The 26,111-nt window shown below is 41.6% G+C and overlaps 2 protein-coding genes across 4 annotated transcripts in view; one reads left to right on the top strand and one right to left on the bottom strand.

The window, feature by feature from the left end:
• pdia5 (protein disulfide isomerase family A, member 5) overlaps nucleotides 1–25,426 on the bottom strand; it is a 125,530-nt gene extending 100,104 nt beyond the window's left edge. For both annotated transcript variants that reach the window (XR_006312204.2, XM_043694262.2), the window contains exons 1-3: nucleotides 25,315–25,426; nucleotides 12,103–12,229; nucleotides 7,052–7,139 (exon numbers count right to left, since the gene is read on the bottom strand). Coding sequence is in view for 1 of the 2 variants with exons in the window: in XM_043694262.2 (XP_043550197.1) it covers nucleotides 7,052–7,139; nucleotides 12,103–12,229; nucleotides 25,315–25,383 (284 nt within the window). In the remaining variant the exon portion in view is untranslated. The remainder of the gene's footprint in view (nucleotides 1–7,051; nucleotides 7,140–12,102; nucleotides 12,230–25,314) is intronic.
• Nucleotides 25,427–25,876: 450 nt separating this feature from the next.
• The window catches only part of sema5ba (sema domain, seven thrombospondin repeats (type 1 and type 1-like), transmembrane domain (TM) and short cytoplasmic domain, (semaphorin) 5Ba), a 324,529-nt gene continuing 324,294 nt past the window's right edge, over nucleotides 25,877–26,111 (top strand). For both annotated transcript variants that reach the window (XM_087989341.1, XM_087989339.1), the window contains exon 1: nucleotides 25,877–26,010. The gene's annotated coding sequence lies outside the window, so the exon portion shown is untranslated. The remainder of the gene's footprint in view (nucleotides 26,011–26,111) is intronic.

The following is a 26,111-nucleotide window of genomic DNA, read 5'->3' as shown; positions in this document are numbered from 1 at the left end:
AAGGCCAGTATTTACTGCCTATCTCCAACTGTCCTGGAGAAGGTGATGGTGAAACATTTTCATGAATTGGTGCAGTCCATGTGTTGTAGGCACATTGACAATACAGTTAGGGAGGAATTTCCAGGATTTAGACCCAGCGACACTGGAGGAACAGCATTACAGTTCCAAATCAGGATGGTGTGTGGGGCTTCCAGGGAAAATTCCAAATATTGATGTTCTCATGATCTGCTACCTTTGTCATTATAGGTGGCAGATGTTGCAAGTTTGGAAGATGCCTTTGAATAAGTATAAATGGTGATTTACTGGAGTGCATCTTGAAGATTTTACACATAGTTGATACTGTCCCATTGCTAGTAAATTAAGTGAATGTTCAAAGTGGCAGTTGGGCTGCCAAGCAAATAGGCTGTTTTGCCTTGCGTGGTCTTGAGCTTTGAAGGAATGACACTTATTCAGAAAAATGGATAATCCTAACTCGTGTCTTGCAGATAATGGCAGGTATTTGGAAGACAAAAGAGGAGTTGTTCAGCTGAGAAGTCATAATCCCTGACAAAATTTTGTAGTCATATATGGGTGATCCAATTCAATTTCTGATCAATGATAATCCCTCTCCAGGTGGGGAGGGGGGAGGAGTTTGGTGGTGGTAATACAATGGAAAAGAAAGGAGCAATGGATTGATTCTCTCTTGTTGGAGATAGTCATCAATACCTGGCATTTGTGTGCCACTTGTCAGCTCAAGCCTGAGTTGTGCAGAGGTTTTGCTGCACATAAAAGGTTGCTTCAGTATTTGAGGAGTGGTGAATGCTACTTAATATTGCATAAACATCCCCACTTCTGGTGGAAGGAAGGTATGATATGTGATGAAGCAGCTGTAGATTGTTGCACCTAGGACACTACCCTAAGGTACTCCTGCAGCGACGTCCTGGGAATGGGAATGATCGACCTACAACAACCTAGATTTCTAGGAATGACTCCAAACATTGGAGGTACCACACAATTTCCATTGACTCCAGTTTTGCCATGGCTCCTTGACAACTTATTTGATCAAACATTATCTTAATGTAAAGGGCACTTACTCACACCTCACTGCTGTAATTGAATTCTTTGATCCACAGAACATAACATTACAGCGCAGTACAGGCCCTTCGGCCCTCGATGTTGCACCGCCCTATCATACTAATCTGAAGCCCATCCCACCTACACTATTCCATGTACGTCCATATGCCTGTCCAATGACGAATTAAATGTACTTAAAACTTGGCGAATCTCCTACCGTTGCAGGCAAAGCATTCCATATCCTTACAACTCTGAGTAAAGAAACTACTTCTGACATCTGTTTTATACCTATCTCCCCTCACTTTAAAGTTGTGTCCCCTCGTGTTTGCCGTTCCCATACTTGGAAAAAGGCTCTCCCTGTCCACCCTATCTAACCCTCTGATTATCTTGTATGTCTCTATTAAGTCACCTCTCAACCTTCTCTCTAACGAGAACAGCCTCAAGGCCTTCAGCCTTTCCTCGTAAGACATTCCTTCCATACCAGGCAACATCCTAGTAAATCTCCTCTGCACCCTTTCCAAAGCTTCCCCATCCTTCTTATAATGCGGTGACCAGAATTGTACACAATACTCAAGTGCGGCCGCACTAGAGTTTTGTACAGCTGCAGCATAACCTCCTGGTTCCGGAACTCAATCCCTCTGTTAATAAAGGCCAAAACACTGTATGCCTTCTTAACAACCCTGTCAATCTGGGTGCCAACTTTCAGGGATCTGTGTACATGGACACCGAGATTTCTCTGCTCATCTGCAATCCGAAGATTCTTACCATGATCCCAGTACTTTGCATTCCGATTACTCTGTCAAAAGTGTATCACCTCACACTTGTCCACATTAAATTCCATTTGCCACCTTTCAGCCCAGCTCTGCATCCTATCTATGTCTCTCTGCAACCTACTACATCCTTCGTCACTATCCACAGCTCCACCGACCTTAGTGTCATCCGCAAATTTACTGACCCACCCTTCTAAGCCCTCATCCAGGTCATTTATAAAAATGACGAACAGCAGTGAACCTAACATCGACCCTTGTGGTACGTCACTAGTAACTGGACACCAAGATGAACATGTTCCATCAACTACAACCCTATTTTCTTTCAGCAAGCCAATTACTGATCCAAACTGCTATGTCTACCACAATCCCATTCCTCCGCATTTTGTATAATAGCCTACTGTGGGGAACCTTATCGAACGCTTTGCTAAAATCCATATATACCACATCAACCGGTTTACTCTCATCTACCTGTTTGGTCACTTTGTCAAAAAACTCAATAAGATTCATTAGGCACGACCTACCCTTCACAAAACCGTGCTGACTGCCCCTGATCAGATTATTCTTTTCTAGATGGTTATAAATCCCATCTCTTATAACCCTTTCCAACACTTTACCAACAACTGAAGTGAGACTCACTGGTCTGTAATTACCAGGGTTGTCTCTACTACCCTTTTTGAACAAGAGAACCACATTTGCTATCCTCCAGTCTTCAGGCACTATTCCTGGAGATAATGATGAAGATTAATGCCAAAGGCTCAGCAATCTATTCCCTTGCTTCCCAGAGGATCCTAGGATAGATCCCATCCGGCCCAGGGGACTTGTCTATTTCACACTCTGCAGCATTTCTAATACCTCTTCCTTGTGAACCTCAATCTCTTCTAGTCTAGATGCAAGTATCTTCCTCGCCAACATTTTCATTTTCTATAGTGAACACGGTCAAAAAATATTTATTTAGTGCTTCCCCTATCTCCTCTGACTCCACACACAACTTCCCACTATTATCCTTGATTGACCCTAATTTAACACTCGTCATTCTTTTATTCCTGACATACCTATGGAAAGCCTTAGGGTTAACCCTGATCCTATCTGCCAACAACTTCTCATGTCTCCTCCTGGCTCTTCTGAGCTCTCTTTTTAGGTCTTTCCTGACTTCCTTGTAACCCTCAAGCGCCCTGAGTTTTCGCATTTTGTCCTAACATAAGTCGCCTTCTTCTTCTTCTTGACCAGGGATTCCACTTCCTTAGTAAACCACAGCTCATGCGTTCTATATCTTCCTCCCTGCCTGACAGGTACATACTTATCTAGGACGCACAGGTGCTTTTCCTTGAATAAGCTCCACATTTTTAGTGTGCTCATCCCCTGCAGTTTCCTTCCCCATTCTACGCTTCCTAAATCTTTCCTAATTGCACCGTAATTTCCCTTCCCCCAACTGTAACTCTTGTAACTCTACACCTATCCCTTCCATCACAAAAGTAAACCTGACAGAATTGTGATCGCTGTCTCCAAAGTGCTCACCTACTTCCAAATCTAACACCTGGCCAGGCTCGTTACCCAGTACTAAACCTAAATTGGCTTCGCCCCTTGTAGGCCTGTCTACATACTGTATCAGGAAGCCCTCCTGCACACACTGGACAAAAACTGACCCATCTATAGTACTTGTAGTGATCCCAGTCAATATTTGGATAGTTGAAGTCCCCCATGACAACTACCCTGCCTCTCTCACCCCTATCGAGAATCATCTTTGCTATCCTTTCCTCTACATCTCTGGGACTATTCAGAGGCCTATAGAAAACTCCATGTTTGGAGCAAGGCTGTCATGAGGCCTGAAGTTGAATGGCACTGGTAGAATACAAACTAACTGAGTTAGCAGGTTATCACTGAATGTCTTTGATGCATCTCGCCCAAAGAGGATGGGGTGAAATGACCAGTTAACAATCCAGATTATGGTGCACTGACCTCGGCTGGGCCACATCCATCTTGCTCAAATATTCTGCCAACATCCACTCACAAAATGTAAGCATTACTTGGTCAATATTTTAATGAGAGAAAGTGAGGGCTGCAGATGCTGGAGATCAGAGCTGAAAATGTGTTGCTGGAAAAGCGCAGCAGGTCAGGCAGCATCCAAGGAACAGGAGAATATTCCTGAAGAAGGGCTTATGCCCGAAACGTCGATTCTCCTGTTCCTTGGATGCTGCCTGACCTGCTGCGCTTTTCCAGCAACACATTTTCAGCAATATTTTAATGACTTTGGTACAAAGATGATGGCTAAACAAAAGAACTGATTCACACAACAAATTAGGCACTATTCCATGCTGGGCTACCTGAAATAACAAATAAATTAATTCTGTACCAGCTTAAAATGTAACTACTGCACAGTTTTATCCCTACTATCCCACCCACTTCCTGAATCAGCATGGAATCTTTACTGTGATGTGTTTCCACTGACAATGATATTTCACTTGACTTGTTATTTTTCAGTGAATCTGGTGAGTTAATGCTGGCAGATTATCTGGCCACCAGAATGTTGAATGTTGCCAGAGGTGATAGGGGATGTCATCATGGCTTTACTCACTCTTTGCTCCACCCAATGTATACATATGTATTTCCAGAAGAGAGATTACTGATCAGAAACTGAGACCAAAATTTCCATCCACTAGCCCTCTACATCCACCTCCTTAACACAGACACCAAGTATAGAATTTCTCTGGGCTAAGGCCAGCAAGCTCAACCCAGCGCTCAGCGCCATGGGGTTCAGCTACGCACCAAGTTGCTGATGATAAAAATACCTGCTCCATTTCAACAAGAAGTGGTGTTAGGCATTTTAGCCTTTCAAGCAGAATTAAACTTGGCTTTCCAGTTACTCTGGCGAAAGGTCTTGACCTGAAATGTTAACCCGGTTTCTCTCTTCTCAGATACTACTGGAACTGATGAGTATTTCAAGCATTTTCTGCTTTGCTTGCAGATTTCCAGCATCCACAGTGATTCGCTCTTGTTTTGGCTTCCCTGATTATTCTATTAGAAGCTAAATAATAAATTGAATACAGAAAGAGATTTATAAAATGTGTGTGAATGCAGGTTATTGTCACCCTTCAACATTTCATTGCAATTCTTCTCTTGTCAATTAAAAACAATTAGTTACTAGGACATAATGCATATACCCTACAAAACTTAAGAAAAACCAGTTACATTGAACATTGAAAATCAGAAATGAAACAGAAAAAGCAAAAAGAGGCACGAGTTCAAACATTTCTCTCAAGCCAGGAAGTCCTTCTCACAAGAAATGATAACATGGGTATGCTATGAAGGCAAACAGCATTTAAAATACATTAGATGTTTTGGTGGGAGAGCTGCAGGTTTGGAGTAGGTGGGTAGAGGATTTAGATAGGTTGATTGACTATTCATCTTGTGATCCGGTGCATAGTGAATCATGATAAATTCTAAACTGTGCAACTCTTCATCTGCCTCATTTTTCCCTTGTTACAATTTAGACTTGTAAAATCTTAGCTTGACATCAGCCACCCACATTTATCTTGCCTTTTCTCCCACTCTCCCAACCCAGTTGCAAGATGAGCCTTGTCCCTTCAGCTAGAGTTGTCTGGGGTAAAATAAATCTAGTGCATAGACTGAAGGCTCGTGACTTGCGTTGCAGCAAGCAAAGCACTGACCTCCCCACACCTTCAAATTGGAATCAGAAAACAACAGTATCTATCTTTCACTGACTTCAGGCCAAGATAACAACTTAAAAATTTGCCACAGACTCATTGGAACTTACAGTTATAGACATGACTAATCGCAATAGCTCTTTCAAATAACTAGCACAACTGGCCAAATGGCATCGTTGTCATTCAAGTTCCTTCGAATCAATCATAATTCAGTTACTTTTGCCCAAAGTCAACAAAAGGTTGGCGAATCTGGTTTTCTATGTGATTGCGATTAAGGAAGCCTTTGGATAACAATGAAAGAGCTATCCAATTAGTCATCGTCCTCCACTCTTTCCCCTCAATCCTGAGCACCTTTCAGACATGCACCCAACTCCTGTCTGGATGTTACTAAATTTGTTGAAACCAGGCAGTGCATTCTAGATTCTAATTTCACCCCCTCTCTTTTGCTCATTATCTTACATTTGCACCCTCAGGTTACCGAACTACCTGCGAGCGGGAACAATATCTTCCAATTTAATCTGTCAACCTCATCTCTCATCTCTTCCCCTGTAGCATTTGTCGTTTTATTTTTGTTTATGTGTTATAATGAAGAGACACCCCTAGACATTTCAGCTAGTATATTGTTCCTGGGGATGCAGCAAGATTCAAGAGAAGCCAGTATATTTCAATTCACAAAATGAAGTCGTTTGGATTTGCTATACACATTTGGCAGTCAAGCCAGAATGCAAGCAGAGCTCAGGAGAGGTTTCTGCAGATATACATGTCAAAGCCTGAACTGTGTATCAGCAGCAAGGCCAACAGAATGGTTCTGGGCACAGAACTAGAGATATGATGATAACCCATCATATGATGAGATATGATGGTTAACAGAATTAAATGATGCAGATGGAGGTGTAACATTAACTTGCTACTGATCTGATCGGGGTGTTTTTAAAAATCAAGAGGATTTAATAGGGAAGATACAGAGAAACTTTCTCCCCCAAAGGAAGTAATCAAGGATGTGGGTATAAGTTGCTTGGTTAAAGGTGCTACTGAAATACCATTTGACATAATCCTCAAATCAGTCTGGGTCATTTATGAAGGAAATCTGAAAGCACTTTTCACACAAAAAAAACAGTAGAAATCTGTAACTATATTCCATCCCACTAATGGGCCAACTAAATTTTTGAGATGGAGAATGATAGATATTTGTTGGGTGAAGTTATAAAAGCAAATGGAGTTAAGGCAGGTAAATGGAGCAACAGCACAGTCCTGACTTAATCTGAATGGCAGAACAGACGCAAGAGGCTGATGGTCAATTCCTGTTCCAATGTTCTGAACAGATGAGCATGCACGCTGGCGGAAATATGTTTTAGTGGATCAGGACAGTAAAAAGAAAAGGTCTGAAAACTGGTTAAGATGTCAGGCCAAAACTTCAAAAATGAACTGTGTGGAGTTCCAAGAGAAATTTATCAGAAATGACTAGAGGCACAAGAATGAGAGAGACAGGGTTCAATCAAAAAGATTTCTGATAGCATGCCAATTATCAAATTCTCAATCATTGCTGTTAAAAGAGAAACAACTTACCCACAATCTACCCAGGCAATGGTGCCCTGCCCTTTCACTGCCTCTGCCACGTCAGAGAGCAGTTTAAGTGATCGCTCAGCCGTAACAGCTATCACACAGCAAGAAAGAAAACATGGGTGTTACTGAACATTGTTTATCACCATTTGTTACAGCTAGCTGAGCAACCTAAGATTTGAGCTCCGTCAATAGATTACCAAAGTACATTGAGATAATGAACAACTCCTTCAATAATACTGCAGCCACCATATAACCACCAGAACAAAGAAACGGCACACTGCCAAGAGCTGGTGGAATCTGTCAAACATACCTGCATCACTGTAGTCTGGAGAGAGTTGAGCATTGCACTGCACTACATGGGAAAGGGAATAGGGGAACTGACAGGAAAGAATAATTCTCGGGTCACAATAGGCATCTTCCAAACAGCAACATTGGAAACCGGGGAGCAAGTAACACTGTTTGCTTGAAAAGGTCAAGATAGCAGAATGAGGAGGTTGAAGCAATGTTAGAGGCTCCAAAGCTCTTAATGGCCTTAACAAAAAAAAAGTTCAAAGGCAGCCACAGCTGAGTTATGAGGTCAAAGAAGGCACAGCTAAGATTTACATGGAGTTAGTTATTCTCAGCTGAGGGAACAACAGTAAGTGAACATGAACTGGCTTCAACAACTTTAGGGAGGGAAATGTAAGGTTGGAATTGAGTGCTGGAAGAAAATAAATAACTAGACTAGGTCTCCTGCTTATTAAATATTCACTGATCACCGTGTCATGTGCAATGGTGAAAGGGGCAGAGGGAATATAAAGTGATAATTGGGTTCAGTCAGATGGCCCCGTTATGGTCACATTACTCACTGCTGACTGACCACCTTGGTTCTCTCGTGGAGAATTTTGAGATGCTAAAGGACAAACTCTCTCCTCTGCACCACCTTGCAGTTTGAGGAACCGTTTCTGTATTTTCAAAAAGCAGTAACTAACCATGAAGCTGTAGGAATGTTGTGAAATGCCACTTTCCATCTAATTTCTTTTTATAATGCAATGCAATTTCACAGCAGTCAAACCTCTTCACACACCTGGTTTAACAATTTTATCTTTTCAGTATTTGAGTAAGTAGTTTCTTACAAGTAAGAGCACAAAGTGACTCACATCACGCTTGAATTATAATTAGAGTGCTTCTACAGCTGGAAGGCATATTAGCTCAAAATTTGCCATGAAGAGTATTGTTTAAATTTATTCTTCCGATGTGGGAGTCACTTGCAAGACTCTCAATTATTATCCATCCAGAGATGCCCTGAAACAATGGTGGTGATTCTGTTCAGACTGCTGCATTTTTGCTTTGCAGAGTTTTGATATAACGGAGTGGCTTGCTGGGCCACTTCAATATCAGTCAGATTGGCATGGAATTACAGTCATATGCAGACCAGGCAGGGTGCTAAGGACAGGTTTTCTTCCCTGAAGGACTTGAGTGAGCCAGTTAGCTTTTTACAATAATCCAACAGCTTCATGTTATCACCATTGATTTGATGTTTTAAAGTCATTGCATGCTTAAAAGAATGTAACTGTTCATTAAAATACGGTGCATAGCATGGAGAGTGGGAAATAGGTAAGACAAAATGTGGTGTGAAATATTTGCTTTATAAAGACCAGCTGCAGATCTTGCATTCTCTGTCCAAACCGAAGTTCTGATTGAGTAAATTTTGAGAACATTACAATGCTGATGGTTACACACCATCACAGCAGTAGAGAGAGTAGTTTGAGGTAACGATTTAACTTATTGACACTTTTTTTTTAAAAGTACTGTAACCAGACAACATACTATGAAGAAACAGAAAGAAAATTTGCTGAAATAGCTCAAAATCCGGCAGCATCTGTGATAAGAAATCAAAGTTAACTTTTCAGGTCCGATGACCCTTCCTCACTTCTGACGACGGGTCACTGGACCTGAAATGTTACCTTTGATCTCTCTTCACAGACGCTGCCAGACCTGCTGAGCTTTTCCAGCATCTTCTGTTTTTGTTTCTGATTTACAGCATCTACAGTTTTTTTTAAAGTGTTTAGCATACTATAAGGTTGGAAATTTAAAGCTCATCATTTTTGGAGATACACCTCTCAAAATTTAATTTTGAAAATTGATCAACAAGAATGAAATATAGTGCCTTTGCAGTTGCCAGGAATACTTGATTTACTTTTTCATTTTTGCTTAATCTTCATTTAAGTCTTCCAGCTCTTAGCATTCCAATTTTTTCCCCAAAATAACTTTGGACCAAAGGCAACTGAACTTGAATAATGTTTAATTCAACCTGGGATTTTTTTGCATATTACAGCTGGGGATGGGTGTGCAATTATCATGCCCAACAAAAGAAGGAACCTACCACTTATGAACAGGACATTGGTTAGGCCACTGTTAGAATATTGCGTGCAATTCTGGTCTCCTTCCTATCGGAAAAATGTTGTGAAACTTGAAAGGGTTCAGAAAAGATTTACAAGGATGTTGCCAGGGTTGGAGAACTTGAGCTATAGGGAGAGGCTGAACAGGCTGGGACTGTTTTCCCTGGAGCGTCGGAGGCTGAAGGGTGACCTTATAGAGATTTACAAATTTATGAAGGGCATGGAGAGGGTAAATAGGCAAAGTCTTTTCCCTGGGGTCAGGGAGTCCAGAACTAGAGGGTATAGGTTTAGGGTGAGAGGGGAAAAATATAAAAGAGACCTAAGGGGCAACGTTTTCACACAGAGGGTGGTACGTGTATGGAATGAGCTGCCAGAGGATGTGGTGGAGGCTGGTACAATTGCAACATTTAAGAGGCATTTGGATGGGTAAAAGAATAGGAAGGGTTTGGAGGGATATGGGCCGAGTGCTGGCAGGTGAGACTAGATTGGGTTGGGATATCTGGTCGGCATGGACGGGTTGGACCAAAGGGTCTGTTTCCATGCTGTACATCTCTATGACTCCATAACACCCAATAATAGCTCAAACTTAATACCCAGTGGTATTTGATAACTTTCCTACAGCTTCATGGTTCCTTACTGCTTTTTTTCTTAAATACAGGAACTGTCCCAAGATAATACACTGGGTGAGGCAAGTTATTAGATGGTATTTTTAACACAGTGAAAGGTGCCCAAGTGATTCACAGGAGCATTAACAAACCAAATTTGACTTTGAACCACATAAGGATATATTAGGGCAGATAACAAAGCTTAGTCAGAGGTTTTAAACAGCATTATGATGGAGGAGAGAGAAGTGAAGAAGGGAAAGGTTTAGGCCATTTTAAAAGTCAGGTGAAATTCTGTTGGAAATTGGAGTCTGTCTAAAACTATTTTTTCCTGCTATTTCCTGGGTAACATGAGATCTTTTGCAACTGTTGTTACAGCTGTTACCCATCTTCTCCAGATATAAACAATTTCCGATTAACAATGACAAAAGGGAGGTGACAATAATAGCCAAGGCGTCATTACTCTATTAGCTGGCCTCAAATAATTTCCAATGCATTTTTGATAAAATAAAAATTTTGTTCCCACCAAGAATGAATGTTCACCTTCATCTGAAGGTGAACAAGGGGACAACAGTTATTCTATTGTTGCAAGTAGTCCCATGCTTTTTGCTGAAATGATCCAGAAGAATGATTGACACAGCACAGATTGCCAATCCCAAAAATACAGTATGTCAGCAGATGCACAGAGTCAGAGGCAGTCCTCTTCAGAGAGCTGTCTTCTTTAGCTGGAAGATGGACCAGAAGACATCCAGGGAAGAAGAGTTCCCTAACACTTTGGCTAGGGAATAGGTTGCTGCCTTCATAACATTAATGAGATTGACGCACACTGTACTAACCTCCTGCTTATCCTCTGGTTCCAGTGAACCATCCTTAATTGTCACCGGCTGTACACTTTTTGTGTAATGAATTAATATATCATATATAAACTGCTGGTTTCTTAAATTTATTCAACTACCTGAAAATTCCTTAGAAATGACTGACTACCGAATTTGTGGTCATCAACCCCTTAAATGCAACAATTCAATCACTTTGATATTGAACTGGATTCAATAATTGGCCAGCCTGGGTGCTAAAGACAGCAGGTTTCCAGTCCTGAGGGTACAGTAGCTTAATAGTGGAGTGATCAAAATCAGAGAGGTTCAAAAGGCCGAAAGTGGAATGCAGATATCTCAGAGAATTATAGGACGAGAGGAGGTTACAGAGATCGAGGTGGTGAGGTCCTGAGGGATTCGAAACAAATATAAGTACTTTTAAAATTGGAGCTGTTACTTAGCCAAGGGAGCTAATGCAAGTTAGTCAGTACAGGAGTGATGGATTAACGGGAAGAAAGTGAGGACTGCAGATGCTGGAGATTAGAGCTTAAAAATGTGTTGCTGGAAAAGCGCAGCAGGTCAGGCAGTCGCCCGAAACGTCGATTCTCCTGTTCATTTGATGCTGCCTGACCTGCTGCACTTTTCCAGCAACACATTTTTAAGCTCTGATGGATTAACGGGACTTGCTGCAGCTTAGAATTTGGGAAGCAGAGTTTTAGATTATCTTAAAGTCGGAAACCGGCCAGGGCTGCCTTATATTTGTTACCTCTGGACTACTCCACGATTGGGCGTTTCAGTAGCATATAAATTGAGCCAGAGGCACAGTTAGGTGATGTTTGAAAGTAGAATTAGCTAAATTTAACAGACAGATGGCCAGAAGCTCTTGTCAAGGTTAAATACAACATGACAACACAAACAGTCCTGCTCAGCCTCAGACACTTGCATGCAGGGAATGCGCCCATCAATGGACTATGGACTTTGCAGCAGTAGTGAAGTCAATGGATTTGGTCTTCACTGTCTTATCTGAAGCAAGCTTCTGCTTACCCAGTGCTGGATGTTGGATGAACGGTCTAAAACAGAGAAAGTCGATGATGAGGCAATGGCAGCGTACTGGAATTAATTTTAGATTATATTGCCCATTTGATGAGAGAGGAATGCAACTACTAGACAGGTGAAATGGGGTGAAGGGGCAGCTTACAGAGAATGGTTTACGTGGTAAGCGCACTAGGCTATTGGACAAAGATGCAGAACCTGCTCACCTGATTTGGAGTACAGCACCAGTATGTTATTTCTTGTCCGCATGAGTTTCTTTAGTTCCTTTTGGTCATCGACTTTCTCAATCAGTGGAGACACTTTTGCTGCCATGAGGGACGTGGATAGCACCGCCTTGGGGAGGAAAACAGGTAAATCAGGCAGCTGGATAGAAATGTCCTCCAAAAGGATAATGCCTGCAATGCGTCCATTGAGTTCTCATAAGGTCTGCAAATCTGCTGAAAGGATTTAGGAACTATGATTTCATATGACTTGGCTGTTTTTTGTTCAATACCGTGAATCCTAGTCGAATGGCTAAAGTTCCACAGAGAGAGAAACTGTTCAACAGCGGTTAAGAACAGCTCTTGTACATCAAGACTTTTAGTGGTTATGCAAAGTTAACGCATCTTTAGAAGTTAAGGTGAGCCAGTTACCTTCTGGGATTTTTAACCACTAGGTAGTTGACTCTGGTTCAGTGTTAATAGCCACAGATCTTGCATCAACAAAGTACATTTCCGTGACATCTTCACCATAATAAAACATCAAGGCATAAAACAGGAGCAACAACAAAATCTGACACCAAGCCAAATAAAGAAGTGTTATGGCAGGCAGCTGAAAGCTCGAGCAAAAAGATCAGTTCTCGTAGACATTTAAAAGGAAGGAAATGGATAGGCAGTGATTTCCAGAATTTAGGGCCTAAGCATCTGAAGTCATAGCTTCCCATGGTGGAGTGATTAACCCCAGCCACATCTACGCAGCTAGAGTTGGAGCACAAAGAGTTCTGCAAATCTGGAGGAGCTTACAGAACTAAGGAGCACACTGTTACATCAAATTTTGATAATAATGATCAGAATTTGAAAACTGAAGTGGAGCTAGTCTAACAGCAACATAAGTTAGCCAGCACAGGAACAATGGGTGAAAGAATCTTAGCACAAGCTACAATACGAGCAGATTTCTGCAAGGTAGGATATGGCAGATTGACACTTGAGCATTCTCAGCAGTCCAAGCCAAAGTAACAAAAGTGTGGATGAGGGTTTCACAGCAAATGAGTTAAGAGAAGAGCAGAATCAAGCAAGGTATCTGATGGAAAACTCATCCACTTTGGCATCCCCATTCAAACCAAAGAGCATCTTTATTTGCCCGCTAGCTGGACAAATGATGGAAAGTTCCACAGTTAGAACAGCGAGAATCTGAGTGACTGTGCTTCATGATTGTCCAGTCTTCTGTTCATTGGTGAATATATAATACAGACGCATACTCGGTCTTCAGAATTATGTGGCACCAGACAAGCAGTATTTCTTCAAATTGCCAAGACAGGCAAAATGCTTCTCCTGCACTAATTGAAACAAAAATTATATCCTTGAAACGCGGCTGCTCATTTCTTTAGATGCCAACATAGAATCATTGACTTGGTTCAGTTTTTTCTAAGGATTCAGACCGTCTGCTGATTTGCAGAAAAGGCAGAAGTAGTTTGATCGTTCAATGTCTTCCAAAAATATATTTATACGGAATATCAATAATTTCATTCGCTATGTCATCCTGAACAGCTTGTCAGTTATCTAAGATCCTAGCTTTCTGAAGCACCTTTGGCAATTTGAAAAAGCTTTCAATACATTGTTCAGCCTGCAGAGACTGCATTGGACAAACTGAAGTGACTCATCTGCATCAACTGCTGCGAAACACTCACGAGAAGAGTCTTTCAATAACAATTAAACCTCATGGAGCAAATCTATTCCAAAGTGTCTTGTCCTGAAATATCAAAATTAGAAATGTTGACATGCATTCCAAGTGGCAGGCAGAAATGCAAGATGTAATGTAAACTGACTTTGAGATTGTCACGCAAGGAGGAAACCGATAAATATATTAATGAGATTACTTAAGTTTCAGTACTGCCCATACTGCGTAGTGTGCGAATCAGAAGCGCTGGCTGATTTTGTGCTCCTACCTTGCCTCAGAGTATTGAAGCTGATTGCTCCATTCGTACTGGAAGCAGTTCAGGCCACCCAGCACAGACCAGAGATTCAACCTGGGAGCTCCTGGGGTGAGGTTTATACTTAGGTAGAGAACTTCTCTATTTGAAGAGCATGAAACTTAACCAATGCCCAAGATTTAGACCTCATCCGCCATGCATACAGCTTATCATGTTGTTGCAGTTTGCCTACACAGCAACAATGATGGCTTTTCAAAACATTTTGATTATGCACTTGGGAATATCCTAAAAAACATGAAAGGTTGCATAAATACAAGGTTTTTTTTCTTTCGTAGCTGAAATAACAGAACCTCCTCCAGGGATCCCCTGTATTACAGAAGCCAATTTGATTCAATCCACTCAACATCAAGAGACAATTGGAGGCTCTGAAAACTACAAAAGGCTGTGGACTCTTGTGACAATACTCCAGTGAGTCTTGAAGACTTGTACTCCAGAACTTGCTGCACATCCAGTAATGCCATTTTAGAACAGCTGCAACATGGTAACCACTCAATGCAGAAAATTGCCCAGGTATGCATTGTACACAAAAAGCAGGACAAATCTAACCTGGGAGAAAGTGAGGACTGCAGGAGCTGGAGATCAGAGTCGAGAGTGTGGTGCTGGAAAAGCACAGGTCAGGCAGCATCTGAGGAGCAGGAGAATCGATGTTTTGGGCATAGCCTTTCATCAGGTTTCCCATCTCATCGGTCTACTGTTGATCATCAGTAAAGGTATGGAGCCATCATGAACAGTGTTATCAAAAAGCACTCCATAGTCATAATCCGATCACTGACATCCATTTTGGGCTCTGTCACACAGTTCCTGACCTCAGTTCAAACATTGACAAAAGAGTTGAATGTAAGACGCGAGGGGAGAATGAATACCTTGAACATCAAGGCCGCATTTGATATCAAGGAGTCCCCGCAAAACCGGAGCCAATGGGAATCGGGGGACAACAGTCACAGTTAGAATCCTACCTGTCACAAAGGAAAATGAGTATGGCAGTTGACAATCAGTCAGTCATCTCAGCTCCAGGACGCCTCTACAGGAGTTCCTAAGGTAAGTTTCTAATCAACCTGCTCAGATGTTATGGCATGCTCCTGGAGCAGGTTGGACCTGAGCCTGGAGATCAGAGATAGGGACACTACATCTTGCTACAAAGGTCCTATACAAGTACAGGCCCTTTGTAGCAAGAGGGAGTGTGTCCTTGGCCCAAACATCTTTTAGCTGCTTCAATGTGCTTCTCTACATCATGAGGTCAGAAACAGGGATGTTCACTGATGACTGCACAAATGTTCATTATCATTCATGAAGACTCGGATACTGAAGCAATCTGTGCTCAAATGCAGCACGAGCTGGACAATATCCAGGCTTGGGCTGACAAGTGCCAAGTGACAGTTGCGCTAAACAAATGTAACAAGAGAGAATCTAGCCATTGCCCATTGGCATTCAAAGACATTACCATTACTGAATACCTAACCATCAACACCCTGGATGCACCACTAAACAGAAACTGAACCGTAAGAAGAGTGGCTAGAAGAGCAGGTCAGAGGCTTGGAACCTTGCAGCGAGTAATTTAATTCCTGACTGCCCAAAGCCTGATGATCATCTACAAGGCCTGGGTCAGGAGCATGATGGCATATTCCCTGCTTGCCTGGATAAGTGCAGCTCCAACAACACTCAAGATGCTTCGCACCATCCAGGGAAAAAAAAAGTCCGTTGATTAGCATCACATTCACATTCATCCAGGCTCCTCCTGCACTGATGCATGGAAACAGCAATGAGTACCAGCTATAAGATGCACAGCAGAAAGCCATGACTTTTACAACAGCACCTGCCAAACCCACAACCACTTCCATCCAGAAGAACAAGTGCAGCAGACGCAATGGCAACACTGCTAACCACAGTTATCCCTCAGAGCCACTCATCACCCTTACTTGAAAGTATATTGCTGTCATTGAACGTTGCTGGGTTAATTTCCTGGAACTGCCACCCTTATGACACTGTGGGTGCACTTACTAAAATGGACTGGAGCAATTAAGGAGGCAGCTGACACAATCTTCTCAAGGCAACTAAGGATGGGCAATAAATGCTGGCCCAGGCCGAGATACCCAACATCCCATGAGTGAATAAAAATAAAAAGGATAACACGCAAGTGTGCAAATTTAAAAAGCAGCACACTTCAGTCTGATCGGTTAACTAAAACAACCAGAACACCACTTAGATTTATATTTATTATGCTTCTCCAGTAAGTATATTCATAAATAATACATTCATGACAAAAATAATTTTCACATACAAGTTCGACAATTAAAACCTTTAGTGAACAACCTATTAGCCATTTTCCTTTCAACTTGCTTGTCAAAAATTCAAAAGGAGTTACTTTTGGGCAGCAAAGGTGGGTGTCAAAATGGTAGGAGGTGCAAAATGACTCTTATGGAGAAATATCTCAGTTACGTTTCTTGAAACACAAATTACAGTTGGCAAATAGAAAGCCAGTATCAACATTTCAAAATCTACCCAATTCAACTGCAGTGATAAAATCATCTGAATTGGAATAAGTCCCAGACTGAAAATGTGTGCTGTTAAAAGTAGCCTGAAATTATCTATGTTAAATTCAGGGCTGCAGAACATTATAAATAAAATACATTTTTGGAATATTCGCTGATGAGCCATTAATTGAACTAGAACAGACTGACGTGTAATGTATAAAAACGTGCCTCAACCTTGGTTCAGTGTTGCATCTCATTTGCTATTTTTGCACTCTATTTTGCATATTCTCCACAAATAGATACTCATATTCATAACCAGAAGAAAGAGATGCAGTAGCAACGTTGTCAACTTCACTGCTTCAACTTTAGGATTGGTGAAAAAATGGAAATAGGATAAAGAGTCACTAATATTCTTGATATTGATTACTTTTGGAATGTTTCAGCCACAGAAAACATCACATCTGATCCTGACCTGCACTCATCCAATGCCCGCACACATACTTTGCAGCTACTCACCGACAAGTTACTGAAGGTGGCAGACCCCTCAAATAACTTGTCCACACGACAGCTCATGGATATTGAACCAATCTCCACCTTCAATTCATTCGAAGCTTAGCTTCAAATTCAAACTCAAGACATCAAAACGAGCCCATAATAGTACGCTGCATTTCTGCAGTTGCTATCTTTTGACAGTGCAGTTAGAAGAGAATGGATATAGACAATTCAGCCTCTAGAGCTTGTTTTGCCAGTTAGCTCATGACTATTTGTAACAAAACTCCACTCGTCCACTTTGACTCCAAAACATTGGCATCCTGGCTAAACATAAATCTATCAATCTCAGTTTTGCCTATCCTCAATAACCCCCAGCTTCAAGAGTTTATTTTTGTTGAGGACAGTGGGCAAAGAACTTTAAAATTGTATTACTATGTGAAGCACTGGCTGAAAACATCTCTGAATGGCATAGAGCAAGTTTTAAGGCTTAGGCCCCTTGTTGTTAATGCATCTGAACAGAGCCAATAAGTTCAAGGTTTACGTAAAGATTCTAAAGAGCAAATAGTTTACTCCACATACACTGTTAAAAATCACACCACCAGGGTATAATCCAACAGGTTTATTTGGAAGTACAGGTACACAATCCTTTATCTGAAATTCCGAAAACCACAATGTTTCTCATGGGGTGTGAAGCATCATTTTGGCGTGCGAATAGGTGACCCAACTGCACACCCACTCGAACCATGTCACTCAGACATGATGTGGTGGTGTGGCCTAGCATTGGCAGGCGTCAATTGTATCTCTGCGCTCGAACTATTCACACGCATGTCTGCTGTTAGCTAGTTTTTTTAAAATTTCAATGTGAAAATGTCATTAATTCCGAAATCCAAAAAATTCCGAAAAACAACTGGCCCTAAGGATTTTAGATAAAACATTGTGTACCTGTCCTAGCTTTTGGAGCACTGCTTCTTCACCAGATAGCTGTACAGCAGGATCATCAGACACAGAATTTATAGCAAAAGATCTCAGTGTCATGCAACTGAAAAGATATATTGAACAAACCCAGATTGCTGTTAAGGTTTGTTCAATAAAACAGTTGCAAGACACTGAACTCTTTTGCTATAAATTATCTGTCTTATGATCCGGCACCACAGCTACCTGATGAAGGAGCGGCACTCCGAAAGCTAGTACTTCCAAATAAACCTGTTGGACCATACCCTGGTGCAGTGTGATTTTTAACTTGGCCCACCCCAGTCCAAGACTGGCACCTCCACATCATGGCTTCCATACACACTGCCCAGCCACTTTATATTTCAATTTTAATATCTTTTCACCTTTTATACTTGAATGAATACAAGTCTATTCATAGTGTGCTCATTAGCCCTGGCATCACTTTGCAAATCAAGCCTGCATTCACTTGAAGGCCAATATTTCCTTCCAAGGTTTTAAAATATTATTGCATTATCTTAAAGCAGCAAGTTCCCTCGGTGTCCTGACCAATCTTCCTATTTCAGCCAAGACCACAAAATGACAAAAGCAAAATACAGTGAATATTGGGAATTCAAAATAAAAATTAAAAAATGCTCAAAACACTAGGACATTTTTTGTTGAGAGAGAAACAGAAATAAGGTATGGACGGATCAGCTTTCGTCAGGGCTGACAAATCCTCTGGATTGCATGGTACTGGAAGTAAATAAGGTAAAAACAATGACTGCAGATGCTGGAAACCAGATTTTGGATTAGTGATGCTGGAAACTAATCCAGAATCTGGTTTTCAGCATCTGCAGTCATTGTTTTTACCTAGTTGATTTTAACCCTACTGCGAATCCTCTTGCAAGGATGCCTGCCTTGAAGAAGTTTTCCTCCTCTCTCTACAAGAATCTCAGGGAGTCCCTCTCCCACTGCAACTCCCAGGTCATTTCCATGCTACTTTCTCCCCACCCCCACCCTCCTCTAGCTTATCTCTCCACGCTTCAGGCTCTCTGCCTTTATTCCTGATGAAGGGCTTTTGCCCGAAACATCAATTTTGCAGCTCCTGGGATGCTGCCTGAACTGCTGTGCTCTTCCAGCACCACTAATCCAAAACCTGAAGTAAATAAGCCACTTGGCCCAAACAGTCCATGCCAGTTTTCATGCTCCAAACAAGTCTCTCCTCAGTTCTGATTAATCGCCACTGAACTAGATATTTAACTTTTTCTCCCTTCACAGACGTGATCTGTCCATATCTTTTCTAATATCTTAACTTTTTTTGCTGTGCATAAATCAACTGTCAGGAGAACAGAAATAGTTCTTCAAAAAACAATTCATTGATTGCAGAACATTCGGAGGATCACATTGTAGATACGTAATTCAGCCCAACTGGTCTGTTGGTATGTTAGTAGGGAGACACTGGCTTAGAAGTACTATGGCTAGAGTGTTAATCCAGAAACTCAGCTAATGTTCTGGGGCCCAAGTTTCAATACTACCATGGCAGATGGTAGAATTTGGATCCAATATTTTAAAAATCTGGAATAAGAATCTACTGATTCATTGCTGTGGGTTTGGAATCACATGTAGGTAGGCCAGGTAAGGATGGCAGATTTTCTTATGGACATTCGCGATGTCAAATGGTTTTTTTCCGACAATTGGCAATTGTTTCATGTTTATTAGTAGATTCTTAACTCCTGGTTTTGTTTTAAATTGAATCCAAATTCCACCGTCTGCCTTGATGGGATTCGAACTTGGATCCCAGAACATTATACAATTCACTTACATCTGGTGGTTGAGAGCTCCAGTTTCTTCACTCACTCTAGATAAAGACATTTGCTCTGAATTCTCACTTGATTTATTTCTAACTCTCATATTTGTGTTCCCAGTTCTGATCTTGCCTACAGGTTGAAACATCTACGTCACATTTATGAAAGATACTGCAAGTGCGTGTAGAGTCCAACAGCTCTCAAAGGTCTCCATCCAGTCATGTTTGACTTTTTCTTTCCTAGAGAGGATGGCACGAGCCTGTTCAATCTTTCCTGATAAAAACAGCCAAAAGTTCTAGTCTCATTCCAATAAACCAGTTTCTCCCAAGAGCCTCTCAACCTTTCATATCTCTTCCATAAATATAGAGACTGAAACCATTCACAGTATTCCAAGTGTGGTCTAATCTAGGTTCTACATCAATTTAAAATACTTCCTCTACTTTTCAATTTTATTCCTCCCAAGATGAACCCCAGTGTTTCATTTGATTTTTTAAACTGGCAGCATTTAGCTGGCTCACTACTTTTAGGATTTGTACCCCCAGATCCTCTGCTACTTCACCCCACGGACACCAATATAGCCTCCTCATTTTTCTCAACAAAATGTACTAGGACATTTGATCTTTCTTCTTAGACAATCCCTTGAAACTTGCTTCTACTTTGGTTTGATGGGCTCTGAGATGACTGATAAAGCCCAACACATGATCTTCAGGTTCCATCATGTGTGGTTCTTGAAGGGTTGACTAGGTGCTATATTTGGGAGGTTGAGTGGCCCTGCTGACTCCTCAACTCCACCTTGCATATTACGTGTGAAGTCCTTTGATATCTTCAGTACCTCCCTGAATGAGTTTTCCTCAGTTTGCTTGGTCATATGCCAGAGTCTTCAATGAATTGACAGGGATGTTTGACCATGTCCCCAGCTTTCGCTGCTACTTAGTAGTCTCCTGTTGTGACCAAGTCCATAGCAAAACAATTGATTTGGGAGTCTCGTGTCAGGCACACAAACTGCAAGCTCCGCATGGTTTTGAGGGATCATCACTGCAACACTGGGAAAGGTTGGCAGAGATGATTGGTACTGTTTGGTGACCTTCTTATCCATTGAATTCAGACAATCTTATGAAGGCATCATGATGGGAACTCTCCAGAACTTTGAGGTGCCTACTGCAGATTGCCCAAATCTTTGAAACATATGGGAGGGCTGGATGACTCATGCCCAGTAAATCATGACCTTAGTTCTAGATTTGAGATCCTGGTTCATCAGTCTGCTAAAGGCTGAAATGGAACAATGGAAGTATGTATGAATGATAAAAGTGAATTTGAATGAAAGATTTTCCAGCTGAAGTCAGCAACCTGAGTACATGCAATTATACTTAAAAACATATTACCTTGCAAGTTCCAAAGCATCCCTTCCACCACTGAACAATGCTGTAGATTTAAAATGCTATTATTGGGACCTTTCCAATCTACATGACTTTGTATCATAAAGTACACAGCACGGCTAAAGCTTATTTTCTGCAGCATATCTAAATTTTAGTTTCCTATTTATCAGAAAGAATGTTGAAAGCTTCAATATGCTCAATTCTTCCAAAAACATTAGAAGCATTAGATATCAAAGTGAAGACCAGATGCTTCAATGGTCGTAGGCTTAATTGATGTTGTTTTCTATGAGTGGTTGACATTTTAACAGAAATCGATGATGTTCTGAGTAACCCAACAATACAGGCAACTACAAAATGTAGACTAAATATTTACTATTTTCCATTACTCCAAACAGGTTGAAGTTCACAATTTTCACCCAGGTTGTGCATATGTTCTTTCTTGGTTCATGGGATATGACATCACTGCCAATGCTAGCCATTACCTCCCATCCCTAACTGCCATTGGTGATGAATCATTTTAAATCATTACAGTTTGTGGACTGAAGACACATCTCCAGTGCTGTTATGGAACAGGATCCAGGACTTTGACCCAGTGATGAAGAAGGATCAATTATATCCTCCAAGTCAGGATGGTAAGAGATTTCTTATGCAGTAGCTATTCTTGTCCTCCAGCTAATATAAGTCACAAGTTTGAAAGACACTGCTGAAGCAGCCTTGGTGAGCTGTTCTAATCCATCTTGCAGATGGTACACACTGCAGCCATGCTATGCCACTGTATTGTTTTGACCTAGATGTTGTCAGATCTGACTCATCCGAACATGTGGACAGTATTTCATTGCACACTTGATATGTATCTTGAGGATGATGGATTGGTGTTGGGAAGTCAGCACATCATCCTTGCTATAGACTACTACATTTTAGACCTTATTTATTTGGAAAGCTTGATTTTCCTGGATACAATTGAACAGCTTTCCAGGCCAATTTGAGGGCAGTTAAAGAGTCAGCACACATTGCTACGGGACCGAAATCATATCACGGTTAGCTCAGGAGGTCCAACACATTTCCTCCCAAAAAGAAATTAATGAACCGACTGGTCATGGCAATCTAAAAGCTCCATGGGCACTTTAAGAGATACCAGATTATTTTAGTTTCAAGTTTAAATAAATGCTAATAATCGTCTCAATGAAGGTTGAATTCATGGTTCCTCATTCATTAGACATTTTAACTGAGATCTATGATTTGCTGAGTAAGAATGTGGACAAAATAGTTACTATTTTCTATCGCTCCAAATTGGCATTAGGTTGAACTCATGATTTCTCATTTATTAGCCTTTAGTGCCAGGGACTCAGGTTTCATTCCATCGTTTGGATGACTGTCTGTGTGGAGTTTGCACATTCTCCCCATGCCTGCATAGGTTTCCTTCAGTTGCTCCAGTGTTCTCTCTCAGTGCAAAGATGGGCAGGTTAAGTGGATTGGCCATGGAAAATTGCCCCATAGTGTCCGGGGATTTGTAGGTTAGGTAGGGGACTAGTCGTGGAAAATTCAGGGTTACAGGGATAGGGTAAGGGGATGGGTCTGGGTGGGATGGTCTTTGGAGTGTGGATTCAATGGGACGAATGGCATGTTTCAACACTGCAGGGATTCTATAATGCTCGACCCTTTCACACCCTTTATAAGATCATTTGTGCAATTTGAAAATTAGATCAATAAACTTGACATTTTCATGGAATTATTCGTGATTTGAAGGTTTTCGTTCTCAACTGGAATGTAGTCTTGATATAGTTTAATTTTTACAAGACAGAAAATCATTCATCCCACTGTAGATATGCTGGCTTCCTGCAAGGGTGACTCAATTCGCCCCATTCCCCAGCCATTTATCTAGGCCTCCAAATTCTCTGTCTGCAGACAATTACTCAATGCCATTTGAGAGCCTTACTTCAAAAATGAAGCAGCATATTCTCACAAAAGGTAAAATCTAATAGTCAATGGTGCAACTAGGATTTCAATGAATTATAACACAAGCACATCAAAAGGACTGTCCAATTTTGGGTTGTATTTAAAGAGATTGTAGTAAGCCTCAAAATGCTTCTGGCTATCACTGCTGAAGTTGAGAACAGAGAATAATAAAGTAAGAAGTATGCTGATACTAATACACAAATAAAAAATATCATAATGCATTAATCTAACCACTTCATACACAACTTTATCCATTCCAGATTTTATTTAAACTTGATATAAACTTTCAAAGTACATAATAAAAGTTGATGTCAAAGTGATCGGAATCATTAGACAAATATAGTCTCCTTAAATAGAGAAACTTGCATGGCTATTGCAGATTAAAAACAAACAACAACTTGTGAAAAGTTGGCCCAAACATCTGTTTTGAAAAGACAAACTAAAATGCTAGAAATGATCAGATAGTCTGAGGAGATGGAAAGACAGAGTTGGGCGGCGCGGTGGCTCAGTGGTTAGCATTGCTGCCTCACAGCACCAGCATCCCAGGTTTGATTCCAGCCTCAGGTGACTGTCTGTGTGGAGTTTGCACATTCGCCCTGTCTGTGTGGGTTCCCCCCCACAGTCCAAAGATGTGCGGGCAAGATGAATTGGCCATGCTAAATTGCCCATAGTGTTAGGTGCATTAGTCAGAGGTAAATGGGTCTGGGTGGGTTACTCTTTGGAGGGTCGGTGTGGACTTGTTGGGCCGAAGGCCCTGTTCCACACTGTAGGGAATCTTATCTAAGTTAACATTTCAGCTTGACGACACTTCTCCAACCCACTGGCATTTTAGCATTTTTGTTTTTTATTTCAGACTTCCTCTTCTGAATTATTTTAACAACAATAATGTTATAGACCTGAAATAGGACTTTTCTTCTATCCACAGATACTTTCCTTGCTGTCATACACTTGTAACATTTTCTGTTTTTGTGCCAGGCCGCCAAACCTTTTTTGTTGCTTTTTAAGAGCAGGTACACTCAGAACACAGATAAGCTTGTGGACTTTTGGGCAATGTTTACAGTTACGTTCTCAATGTCACGTCCCACACCCATTCCATATCTGCCATTCGACAACAATTGTGGACCAGTAAAAACAAATGAGTGCAAAGCTCAAAAGTGCTCAGGGCAGAATCAGAACATTTAAAAGAAACAAGGTGGTCATTTGGCCCAACACTTAGGTGTCAAGTTGCAAACTTTTCACACACATGGTGGTACGTGTATGGAATGAGCTGCCAGAGGAAGTGGTGGAGGCTGGCACAATTGCAACATTTAAGAGGCATTTGTATCGGCATATGAATAGGAAGGGTTTAGAGGGATATGGGTCAGGTGCTGGCAGATGGGACTAGATTGGGTTGGGATATCTGGTCGGCATGGACAGGTTGGACCAAAGGGTTTGTTTCCATGCTGTACATCTTTATGACTCTGTGATCTTGCCAGTCTAGGTCTACAGTCCGGCTCTTCATGTAGACATTCCCAAGTAATTTTTACGTGTAGTGAGCATTCTGGAGTACCATGCCCTTACAAATATTTTCTCTATTTCCTCTCTAAGTCTGCCAATTACTTTCAAGGAAGAAAACCCGGATCTTAAAGTACAACTTAATCAATTACTTAAAGTCACAAGGGTGATGCGTTACCTTAAAGAGCCTCTTTCATTAATTGACATAAGGTGTATATACAAATATTTGCTTATGACTTGAGCTACGCGGTTGAACTGTTGGGATTTACTACAATAAAACGCAAGCACTGATTGCGCTAAATATGAATGCACAAGGAGCTAGAACGCACACACGCACGAAAACTAAGCTTTCAACCGCTACAAGACACAAAGCCGCAGTTTTGCGGGCAGCTGAAGTGATTTGTGAAAGTGGGGAGAGCGACACCTGGACAAGCTGCAGGATGGCTATGTGCGGGCACCGCAGGAGCTTGGCTGGTTGGTGCCCGGCCCCTTGGCAACCGCCGCCGCTCAGCCCTCGCCACCCCCCGGTCCCCTTCTCCTCCTCTTCCCCCCCCCCCCCCCCCCCCAACCAACTGGCATTCCCCTGGCAACTCCGCTATGGATCAACGCAAACCACAATTATGAAATGACACCGCCAACCTCCTTCCTCTTTCTACAATAAATGAGATTGCTTCCGTCCTGACGAGGGAGGACGCGGTCAACTCACCAGCAATAAGAAATAAGCGGTTTGCAAAGTCCCCGCTCCTGGATCCCCGCACTGCCTGCGCGCCGCCATCTTGCCACGGTGGTTCTTTTAGACATGCGCAGTCGCCCTTCGAGTTCTATATATAGCATAGCCAGCCGCCGCTAGGACAGCTGGGGGTTGTAGTTTCCGATTTGGAATTAAATGGCTTGGGTTTTATGGGAGGGGAACTATAAATCCCGTGAGGCATCGCGCAGCCGGGACGGGGCGCATGCGTACTCCAGCACGCAACGATCCAAGAATCCCGACCAGCTGGCCCCTCTAACTAAGAGGAGAGAAGGGGTAGCAGTTTTAGAAAAATCAAAGAATTTGAGTAACGGACGAGGATGAAAACAAAAATTATTACACAAATAGGTCTTTCTTATTTTTAAATTGAAGAGTGTCATGTTATTCTACAAGAAGTGGTGAATATGAATTTATCTGTTATGTGATTTTTTTAGTAAGGTTACCCTTTTGGCAGATGGCAATTACAATGTCCCTGTGAATGGTTCAGGCTGCGCTGTCGCTGAGAGAGCCACCAGTTTGCAGATTAGTTCTAGTGGATACTGTAACCACAGCGGGTAGGAGAACCGCTTCTTAAATACAATCGGGATTAAAGAGAGGCAGGAGGAGGGAAGAAAAACCTTTACTTTTCAGTTTATTTGGACAGCTGTTTTTATGGTGAGCATAACTTTTGCGAAACGCTGTCTTGTAGCTTTGATGATTTTTTTAAAAGAAAGTTTGGAAAGTTTCAAAAACTTTTATTGCAACTTCTAATTAAA

The sequence above is a fragment of the Chiloscyllium plagiosum genome, unplaced genomic scaffold, assembly GCF_037043375.1.
Source record: "Chiloscyllium plagiosum isolate Xiang-an unplaced genomic scaffold, Cpla_swu_hap1 HiC_scaffold_7, whole genome shotgun sequence".
Classification (NCBI taxonomy): domain Eukaryota; kingdom Metazoa; phylum Chordata; class Chondrichthyes; order Orectolobiformes; family Hemiscylliidae; genus Chiloscyllium; species Chiloscyllium plagiosum.
The sequence above is the reverse complement of the archived record's forward strand: the minus strand, read 5'-3'. Positions and strand labels throughout refer to the sequence as shown.